We start from the raw sequence: 10,603 nt of genomic DNA on the forward strand, positions 1-10,603 counted from the left end.
GCTGGCCGACATGACCCCCGACCCCCACTTTTCCCACAGCGCGGAAGACGTGGTGGTCCGCGTGCCAGGCAGCCAGCTCACTCTGGGCTACATGGAGGAGCACGGCTTCGCTGAACCCATCCTCGTCCCCAAGAAAGACGGGTTGGGCCTGGCGGTCCCGGCCCCCACCTTCTATGTCAGCGACGTCGAGAACTACGTGGGTGAGTGGCCTGCTTGCCGAAGGTCCCGGCTGGTCCCTGTGCCACGTGCTCCCTTTGGGAGTTAGAACGCATGTCCCACTAAATGGAGTGTGACCCTGGCTGTCCCTCCTCAGTTATTCTGGCTGCAAAATGGGGGCTGAAAGGGGCCCTTTCATTGTGGACACCCTTGTTGGGGCAGCTGTGGGTGGAGAGCAGTGCCTTTGTGTGCTTGGCCTGGTCTCTGAGGCCGTCTCCCCCCAGCAGTGGTGCCCATGTGACTGCAGCCCGCATGGCTAGGCTCTGAGGCCCTCGTGGTGGCTGGGGCTCAGGGTGTTCATGGGGATGGCAGGGTGGCCAGGGCAAGAGGAGGGAAGACCCTGAGAATGCCTGTGCCCCACCCCACCTCCGGTGGCAGGGAGGGAGAAATGCCCAGTGCCTAGGTGAGGCCGCACCCCTGGAGTGACAGCTGGGGTCTAGGGCCTGCCTGCCTGGCACCGAGCACTCCCTGAGCTCTCCGCACCTGTGAGCCGGTGTCATCCTGCCCACAGCCGTGTCGCCCCTGCCTCTGACAGACGGCGTGAGAACGGTGTTAGGGCCCTGGGCCTGCACTCGGTGGAGCTGATGGCACTGATGACGCATACCAGAGCCCTGCCTCAGTTTCCCCCAGGGCCCCCTGCACACCTTCTGGGCGGGCAGCGGGAATCGCACACCGCATTTGGTGATTATGCCCCTAGGCCTCTGTTCCCGAGGTTGCTGGAGGATCACATTGTTGGTCTAGAACATCCCACAATCTGCCTCTGGTGTCCTGTAACCCGCTTCTATGTCCCCAGTGGTTCCTGCCCCACCTGGGCAGATGCTCGGGTTTGCCTTCAGGTGGACACCGGGATTTCTGTGGGGCTTGGGAGGTGCCTGAGTGGTGACGGGCCAGCTCCTCTGTGCCCGCAGCTGGGGTCCACGTGGCCCCGGCGGATTGTCAGGAAGGCCAAGGCTGTGAGTTCTGTGCGTCTTTGTCCCTCAAGTACTTAGGAGTCGGATGGGACGTGTTTGCCCTTGTCAGGTCCTGGGCTGTCTGGAGTCTCCTGTCACCGGTGATTCCTAACCTGATCTTTTTCCTGGTCAACTACAGGAAATGCAGGAAAAATGTTCTTCCTTTTACTTACCCATTTTCAGAATAAGTTGGTGCCCTAGAAACATGGTTTTTTGATTTTTTTAATTTTTAAAACATAAGCACGTTCCGGGTGTTATTTGGGATGTGCTCAGACTAACAACATATTTGTCGTTTGCTTGTCTGAAGTTCACGAGTGCCTCACGTCCTGTGTTTTTACTTGCTATCGTGGCCACCCTCACTGGGGCCCGCATGTCAGCGGCCTCCTGTGCCCCGGGTCCCACGCCGTGGCTGAAGGGCGGGGGCAGCGCGTGCGGGCAGAGGTAGGCACCTGAGCCTCAGGCCCAGCCCCACTCGGCAGCCTCCCCGGCACATCCTGCCCCGCTCACCGTCCCCCCGCCCTGCCTGCAGGCCCGGAGCGGAGCGTTGACGTGACGGATGTCGCCAAGCAGAAAGACTGCAAGATGAAGCTGAAGGAGTTCGTGGACTACTACTACAGCACCAATCGCAAACGGGTGCTCAACCTCACCAGCCTCGAGTTCTCCGACACCAGGTGAGCGCCCGCCAGCCCCCGGGCCGCCTGCGGCAGGGTCTCTTCTTAGGCACTGTGACCAGTTCAAACAGAAAATGAGCAACCAGGGGCCGGATCCTCCTCCAGCTCCCCATCCCCCCGCCCCCTGGAAAGAGCTGTGAGTTAACAGCGTGGTGTCGATTCTTCCCGAATGCGTACACTCACGCTCACACACTTGTGCAGACAGCCACACACGTCTCCACATGCGCACACATATGTACCCACTGACCCACGGGCCTGCACATGTCCACGGACGCAGCCTCAGATTCACACCTGCAGCCCTGCGGGGTCGTGCTGTGCCCCGGCCCCTCCTGCCATCTCAGCCCGAGTTCCACCGGCTGGGCCCGCCCAGTTCACGGCTCTTCCCAGGGCAGAGGGTCCGGCGTGAGGCTCCGTGGCTGACTGGGGCCCACTGAGGTCCAGGTTTTTGTGTCATGGAGGCAGGCCGGCGTGGCGTGGCCCCCCCTTTCCTGCCCCTCGGCCAAATCCCTACTGCTCTCCAGCTGGGCCCTTTGTTCACCGCAGGGCCCGACTTGGTGACAGTGGTTTCGTTTACGTGTGATTTCACTTTTGGGTCCTTCCTGTCTTGCCGACTTCTGGGAAACTCAGGGCATAGCCAGATAGATCACGTGCAGAAGGTCAGGTAGGAGAGTTTCTGGAGCCTCATGGAGACGGAGAGTACAGACCTGTGCCTCGAGCCCCGGCAGGATGTTGCAGCCGGCTGCTGGGTTCTGTGTGAGCTTCCTGACAGCAAAGGCATAAAGGGAAATAGGATGGCTTATGGTATCAGGACAAAGCCACTGCCTGAGAGTTCACAGCAAGGATTTCCTCTCAGGCTGAGTTGTGGTGGGCGTGTTGCTTTGCTCCCAGAGAGCACGCTCGGGAACATCACTGTTAGTTTGGGCTATGAGCAGCCTGGGTCTTCATAGAGAGCTGCCGGGTGCAGAGCCAGGGGACTGGATGCTTTGGCTTAGGGTTTTTCCTGGGGCCTCTCGGGGCCACCCCTTCGCTGGCAGAGAATGTGTGGTGCCTCGAGGGTCCTCAGACCTGACCAGAGGACCACGGAGGTCACACACACTTCCCACCGGGCTGTTGCGCAGCTGGGACTCTGGTCTATACCACCAGAGAGGGAGAGGGTGGCCTCCAGTTAATCAGTGCGGTCTGTGCCTGGGGATGTCAGCTGGGGCTGCAAGGGCCGGGCCTGACCGCACGGATTATCTGTGGCGGTCTCCGGGTCTGCGGCCTCGGGGGTCCTACAGTGACTCCCATGTCCCCTAACCCCAGAAGCAACTGCTGTGACAGAAGGAGAGTGATGTGCCTACTGTCAGTGATGCAAACATGCATGGTTACCTCTGCACAGCACCCACGGTGGCCTTGGGTGTCTGGGGGCCTTGGGATACCACCCCTCGGCCCTGGGAGACTGCAGGGAGCCACTAGCCTTGGTGGCAGGAGAATGGGCTAGCTTTGTACCCGAGGAGCCATCAAGCAGGGAGAGGACATTCGTGGCAGTTTTGGAAAGCCCTGATGGGTGGTGTTCAGAGGACCAAGAGGGCCCCAGGGCACCAGGGGCCTGGACTAGTTAAGAAGGACCCTGGGGAGCGGGGAGGGGGATGTTACCCCGGGGACATGGTGGAGAGTTAAAGGAAGAGGGTCTGCTGATGAGGCTGTTGAGGTCGGGGTCGCTGGACCAGGTCCGCAGTTCAGGACCGTCTTGTCCTGCAGGCATGGCCTTCAGTGTGGGGCTGTGCAGTTCGGTCCTGCCTGGGGCAGCGAGGGCACCGGGCTCTCATTGCCAGGGACTGCGGGCTGTGCAGTGGTGATGCGGCACTGTGTGTTTCCATCGGGATGGCGGCATCTCATCGCAAAGGGCACCTTTGCCTTCCCTTGTTCTCTTTGGAAAGGAGTTGCTGGCTGGACAGTGATCCCCAGCCCGTTGGCCCGTTCTGGAGAGCAGCCGCTTTTCTCCGTGCGAGGGATGCCTGGGAGCGCCTGGACTGTGTGCGAGACATGCCGTCTGCCCCCTGCCCCCTCGCCCCCGTGCCCAGACAGTCACCTCCAGCTCCCCAGGGAGTGGCGGTCTCTGGTTTCCCGTGGGAGACCTGTGTTAGATCCTGCCATGGCCACACCCGGCAGCTGGGCTCCCTCTGCCCCCGGGAACCTTAGATTGCTTGTCTGTAGAGCAAGAGTGATGCCACATAGCCCGGGATAGAGAAGTAGGTGAGGGACATGGCCCCAGAGCCTCTTCATGCCAGGTGGCCTGGCGGACGTCCCGTCACTGGTGCCCCTCCTCCTGTATCTGCCCCAGGATGTCCAGTTTCGTGGAGCCGCCTGACATTGTTAAGAAGCTGTCGTGGGTAGAGAACTGCTGGCCCGATGACGCGCTGCTGGCCAAGCCCAAGGTGACCAAGTACTGTCTCATCTGCGTGAAGGACAGCTACACCGACTTCCACATCGACTCAGGAGGCGCCTCTGCCTGGTACCACGTGCTCAAGGTAGGCTCACCCGGCTCCACGCACAGGGCCACCTGCAGTCCCCACGAGCCCAGCTGGGCCAGCGCTCAGCTTCTCCAGAAGGGACGCGGAGTCTGGCCCTCGGGAGGCAGAGGGGTGGGGTCACATGTTGCGTGTTTCTGAGGAGGGGGGTTCATGAAGCAATTAGAGGTGGCCCACTGGAGTGCAGCCCAGGGCTCTGTGGTGTGCACACCCAAGGCGGAGGATGTGGTGCTGGCAGGACTTCCTGGAAGAGGGGCCCACACGAGTATGGGAGCAGGGCTGGAGGCTCCTGTCAGGAGAGAAGGGAGATGTGAAGACAGACGAACAAGGGGATCCTAGGGCTTGAGCTCAACCACCCACTGGGGTCTCCCCACACCTGCCCAAGCCCGACATGGGGTGGGCGGCTCAGCTTATGATTCTGGCTCTGGGTCCTGCAGGGCAAAGCAGCCCTGACCCCAGGGCTCTCAGGAGCAGAGCTTTCTTGAAATTCATCGGACAGCTGGTCCCACCTTTGCTGCCCCGTGGCACACGTGACGGTCCCAGGGTCGCATGAGCACGGCGTGTGGCATGCGGGGCTCCTGTGCCGCACTCATCCCTGCTCACAAACCATGCATTGCAAAGCCCACATGGCCCCGCCTTTCAGGGAAGGGGCAGTGTTCACACCTGGACCCACCGCGGGGACCCCCACTGTCCTTGCATTGCCTCGGGCTCTGCCAATGGCCTCTTGTTGGCAGGGGGAGAAGATCTTCTATCTCATCAAGCCGGCTTCAGCCAACATCTCCCTGTACGAGCGCTGGCAGTCGGCCGCGAACCACAGCGAGATGTTCTTTGCCGACCAGGTGGACAGATGTTACAAGTGCACCCTCAAGCAGGGCCAGACACTCTTCATCCCCTCGGGTGAGTGCCCTGTCCCGCGCCCCATCCACCCCGCCAGGCTCCCCGCCTTTGCCCTGGCCCCAGGCCTCCCGCTCAGCCGTCACCTGTGATATTGGAGGAGGGGGACGCTCCTGGCCGAGGCTTGTGTCCAGGGATGGTCTAGGGGCGAGCCCATTCCCCTGGGCTGTGACTACCCTGCCCTGTCTCCTAGCCCTGTGTGTGTGGGTCGGAGCTGCTGGGCAGCTGACTTGGGGCAGGCGGGGCGGGTTACTTCAGCTCCTGGGTCGGTGCCAGACAGGAAAGCCAGCGTGGACGCAGGCTCCCCATCACAGGGCAGGAAGAGGGTGTGGGGGCCGCCAACCAGGGTGGACAGGGGCCCCAGGGCAGGCGGGATGACCTAAGCCCAAGCTGCAGTGGGGAGCCCTCCCTGAGGGCGAGGTCAGGGGCTAACCATGCCCCTGCCTTCCAGGCTGGATTTATGCCACACTCACTCCCGTGGACTGCCTGGCCTTCGCGGGACATTTCCTGCACAGCCTGAGCGTGGAGATGCAGATGAGGTAGGCCCACACCTGCTGGGGTCCCTGTTGCCAGGCCAGCGTGGTGGCACCCCCCCATTTGCCCTTGGGTGACCTGGTCCCTGGGCAGCCTCTGTGGCCCTTAGAGGGCCCTTAGAGTTGAAAGGCCTCTCCCTGGGCACTGGCCCACAGGCTCACCCTCACGCAGGGCACTCGTTCCCATGTGGTCCCCTGTTCCACCCTGCTGCAGAGGGGAGGCCTGAGTGGCGTAGCCTTGGTGTGGCCTTGCTGTGGCTATGACGTGGGTTCGCCCTTAGTGTCAGCTGCTCAGAGCTGAATGCCCTGGACAATTCTTTGCTATGGTTTCCAGAGCATATGAAGTGGAAAGGAGGTTGAAACTGGGCAGCCTGACGCAGTTTCCCAACTTTGAAACTGCCTGCTGGTACATGGGAAAGCACCTGCTGGAGGCATTCAAAGGTATGGGTGTGCGGGCTGGCCTCTCTGACGGTGGCTCCGGGTGGCTCGTTTGTGTGCGGAGCTCGGGGACATGAGGGTGGGTGGTGGCTGGGCCTTCACATGGCCAGAGCCCAGTCCGGGTTGAGCCCTGCAGGGTAGCACGAGGCTGGATGGCGCCCGCGGGGCTGTTGGTGTTTTTTTAAGAATGCTGGCTGGGACGTGTGTTCTCAGGCCTGGCGTGTGTCGCCTCACGAGATGGCCGGTGGGGCTCCCTGGGGAAGTTGAGAGGCCCCGGCTGCAAGCTGAGGGACCCCTGTGGCATGCCCGTCCTCCTCCCCGGGCTTCATGGTGGGTGCCTGGCTCCCGGCGGCTGGGCTGCGCTCCCCCTGCAGGCTGAAGCCACCTGGTCTGGAGCCCTTTGTAAACCGACTCCAGCCGGTGGGAAGGCTAAAGAGATGGACCTTGATCTTGGCTTGTCCGTCCCCATGTTGAGATCCCTGGGCTTCCCGCTGGCAGAGGGCGTGCCTAGGAGGGAGCCCATGGGGGCTGCAGTCCGGGCTCCTGGCAGGGAGGCGGGATAGGAGCCGCGCCGGCAGAGCCGTACCCTGGGCGGTCTGACAGGGCGGCCGCTGACCCCTGGGTCCGCCCCTCTGCCGGGGCCCAGAGAAGCAGCCGGTGACCTGGTGGCTGAGAGATCTGACGGCTCTGCCTGTGGCTCCCTGGCCAGAAGGGGGGCGCCTTGTCCCTTTTCTGCGGGGCTCGCCCAGCCTCCAAGGGTGTCTCAGGGGCGATGCTTGTCCCGGTGGCCACAGTGGGGGTCCCAGCCACCACAGCTGTGCAGGAGCACATGGGGTGTGGGTATACCTGTGGCCCCTCACTCCAGTGGGCCAGGGGAAAGGCAGGGGGCGAGCTGGGCTGCCTGCCTGGGAGCCCCGGCGAATGGACAGTGGGAGGGCTGTCCTGCCCTGCACAGGGCGTCTCGGACAGGGCTCTGAGGTTCCAAGAGGGACCGTTGGCAGTTGGGCAGGTGGCAGTGGGTGGAGGTCCAGCCCTGACCCCGCCCCCTACCCACCATGTGAGATCGCCCGCAGGCGGCCACCCTCCTCTGACCCAACCCCTCTACCTCCCGCCAGGTTCTCACAAGTCTGGGAAGCAGCTGCCCCCTCATTTAGTCCAAGGAGCTAAAATTCTCAATGGTGCTTTTAGATCATGGACGAAAAAGCAGGTAGGGATGTGGGCCAGGTGTGTCCCCAACTAGAGGGGAGCGTGGCTGGTGGGGAGCCTCCCCAGTGCTGGTCCTTCCTTTGCTGGGTGTCCCCCTGCCCACTTGTAGCAGGAGCAGGGTGCTGGGAAGCAGATCAGGGACTGAGGGATGGAGGTCAGGGGGCCTGGAGAGTCCGTGGGAGGAGGGTGCGGGGTGGAGAGGGGGCTGAGTGCACCCGAGGGCTGGGGCTGGGTTAGGGTCAGGGCAGGACAGAGAAGAGCCTCTTGGCTTCCCTGGCTAGCCTAGGCATCAGCTCTGAAGTGGGTTTTACTCCTGATGTAGGCCTCCCTTTGTACTGTGTCTCCCCATTGTGGCCCCCGTAGCACATGGCATTTTACCCCCACGTTACCCCTGATGGTATGCCCAATGCTCCCCCCCGCCCCCGGCCCGTACCAGCAGCACTGTCCTGACCCCAGCATGGCCTCCCAGCAGCGCTATCCTGTTCCCCCACATGGTCCCCCGAAGCAGCACTGTCCTGTCCGCGCCCCCGCCCCCCGGCACTGAGCACTCCAGCAGTGCTGTCTGGTGACCTCCCAGGGCTGTCCTACAGCCACATATCTGGCCTCGAGGCCTGGAACCGTATCTGGTGTCCCTTCTCCCAATGGTAGCCGCCTTGTGCCCAGCAAGAGAGGATGGCCCATATCACTGCTCAGCTGCTGGTGGCCTGAGGCACCTCATTCTCTCTGGGACTCTGTTACTCCCCCTGTGGAGAGGGGTGGTGGCAGGGCCCTCTTATGAGCTGATGTCCAGCTAGGGGCTGACCAGTGCAGGACCCATGCAGCCATTCTTTGCCTGCGGCAGCCCTTCTTACGTGCCCATTTGGGCTGCTGGGGTGCTGGGTTGTTAGGCAGGAGAGGACCTGGAGGGACAGTGTGGGTGAGTCAGGATGCTCGGCTGTCGAGCCTGCTTGGGGACCCTGTGAGTGGCAAGGGGCAGGGGCAGCATGGCCTGGGGTGGGTGGACGTTGGCTCCGGACCGGGCAGCTGACTGCTGGCCCCACGTGTGCTGCTCTTCAGGCTTTGGCAGAGCATGAGGACGAGCTCCCGGAGCACTTCAAACCTTCCCAGCTCATCAAAGACCTCGCCAAAGAGATCCGCCTTAGCGAGGTAGGACTGATGCGGGGGGGACGGCCAGCCTTGGCCCGGGGACCCTCTGCCTGCCTGCCAGGGACTGTCTGAGATGGCTCCTCCCGCGGCTCTCTAAGGCAGTGTCACTGGCGGGATGGGGACTCCAAGGCACCTGTGGCTGCCCGTGGCCTCCCAGCCGGAGCTCCCCAGGTGGGTGGGGAGGGGTCTGGAGACAGGACGGTTCAAGCCGCTGGAGACCCTGCCTGTGTGAGCCTGACTGCTCCTAGCCTCTTCGTGCCGTGGCGTAGAATGGTGGCTCCACCCAGCAGGTGGAGGGGTCAAGTGGTTGATGGTGTAGACAAGTGGCACCTTGTCACACGGGTAATGTAGATGAGTGTGTCACACGATGGTGTAGATAGATGTGAGCGTGTCGCACGATGCTGTAGATAAATGCGTGTCACACAGTGATCAGACAGATGCGAGTGTGTCACACAGTGGTAGGGACAGATGTGAGCGTGTCACACGAGAGTTGTAGGATAGATGTGAACATGTCTAGCCGGTGGTGTAGACAGATGTGTTGTATGACAGTGTGGGCGGAGGTCCTTTCTGTTGGAGCGTCAGCCACAGCCCGGGCTGAGGCCCTGCTGGAGGGAGGCCACCTCTTCTTCTCCTCTCCCTAGAATGCCTCCAAGGCCGCCCGACCCGAAGTGACCCCCGCAATCTCCTCAGATGAAGTCTGTTTCGGGGATCGGGAGAAAGAGGAGCCCCCGTCTCCTATTGAGGCCAGCCCTCCTCGGTCCTTCCTGGAGAAAGTGTCCAAAAAAAAGACTCCCAAAACCGTGAAGATGCCCAAGCCATCCAAAGTTCCCAAGCCCCCCAAACCCCCCAAACCCCCGAAGCCGCCCAAGCCACTGAAGCTCAAGGATGGGGGCAAGAAGAAAGGGAAGAAGTGCAGGGGCGCGGCCTCGCCCACCATCCCCAACCTGGACCTGCTGGAGGCCCACACCAAGGAGGCGCTGACCAAGATTGAGCCTCCCAAGAAAGGCAAGGTAGGTAGCCGCACCCTGCCGCCGGTGGCCGGAGGTCCGCAGATATCTCCCCTGTTGGGTGGAGCTGGGGCTGCGGAGTTCTTGGGCTGGAGGCTTGGGGCGGGTGGGCTGTGCCCCAGGGAGCTTGGCGCAGTGGGGAGAGAGCGTCACAGGGAAGGCAGTGGGGTCTGTGCTGGGACGGAGGGGCACCACGCAGGGTCGCCTGGGGGGACGAGCTGGCTGTATCGTCTCTGAGACCCAAGTGCTGGCCGAGATCTGAAGGTGGGCCGGTGCCCAGTGGAGAGTAGTAGGGAGGCGGAAAGGGGACTGATGATGTGGGCAGTTACTGGAGGGGCCTGAGCCCCTACAGGCCGTGAGAGAGGCAGACCTGGCCCTGGGGACCTACCAGTACGACCAGAGGCCCTAAAGTGTGGGCTTCGGGGCCATGAGCCCAAGACCAAGCCTCACTGAGTGATTTCCTGCTAGTGGGAGGTTGTTACCCACTTCTTAGCTGGGGGTGGGGGCGGGTCGGTGGTGGCCCTGGCTTACCAGGCTCACTAGGGCCGACATCACAGGGCTGCACTGGGGCACATCAATTTTCTCATCCTTAAGGCAAAGAGAATGGATGAACGAACAAATGAACAGATGGATGGGTGGCAGGAAAGGGGGAGAGAGGAAGGAAAGAAGGGGGGAGAGTGCAAGAACGGGTGGGTGGGCGGGTGATGGACGGGTGACGGACGGATGATGGATGACGGATGGATGATGGAAGGATGATGGAAGGATGATGGATGGACGGATGATGGGTGGTTGATGGATGACGGACGACGGACGGATGACGGACGGATGACGGACGGGGGACGGATGACGGACGGATGACGGATGACGGACGGATGACGGACGGATGATGGATGACGGACGGATGATGGACGGATGATGGAAGGATGATGGATGGACAGGTGACGGACGGGTGACGGACGGGTGACGGACGGATGATGGATGACGGACGGATGATGGACGGGTGACGGACGGGTGACGGACGGATGATGGATG

The 10,603-nt window shown here is 62.2% G+C and overlaps 1 protein-coding gene across 1 annotated transcript in view; it reads left to right on the forward strand.

Annotated features, from left to right (window-relative positions):
• The window catches only part of PHF2 (PHD finger protein 2), a 37,387-nt gene that overhangs the window by 14,710 nt on the left and 12,074 nt on the right, over positions 1–10,603 (forward strand). The window contains exons 4-12 of the mRNA XM_059410151.1: positions 40–200; positions 1,696–1,837; positions 4,161–4,347; positions 5,082–5,244; positions 5,693–5,780; positions 6,109–6,215; positions 7,328–7,419; positions 8,475–8,564; positions 9,206–9,574. Coding sequence (XP_059266134.1) covers positions 40–200; positions 1,696–1,837; positions 4,161–4,347; positions 5,082–5,244; positions 5,693–5,780; positions 6,109–6,215; positions 7,328–7,419; positions 8,475–8,564; positions 9,206–9,574 — 1,399 coding nt within the window. The remainder of the gene's footprint in view (positions 1–39; positions 201–1,695; positions 1,838–4,160; positions 4,348–5,081; positions 5,245–5,692; positions 5,781–6,108; positions 6,216–7,327; positions 7,420–8,474; positions 8,565–9,205; positions 9,575–10,603) is intronic.

Source organism: Mustela nigripes, chromosome 9 (genome assembly GCF_022355385.1).
Source record: "Mustela nigripes isolate SB6536 chromosome 9, MUSNIG.SB6536, whole genome shotgun sequence".
In the NCBI taxonomy this organism is placed as follows: domain Eukaryota; kingdom Metazoa; phylum Chordata; class Mammalia; order Carnivora; family Mustelidae; genus Mustela; species Mustela nigripes.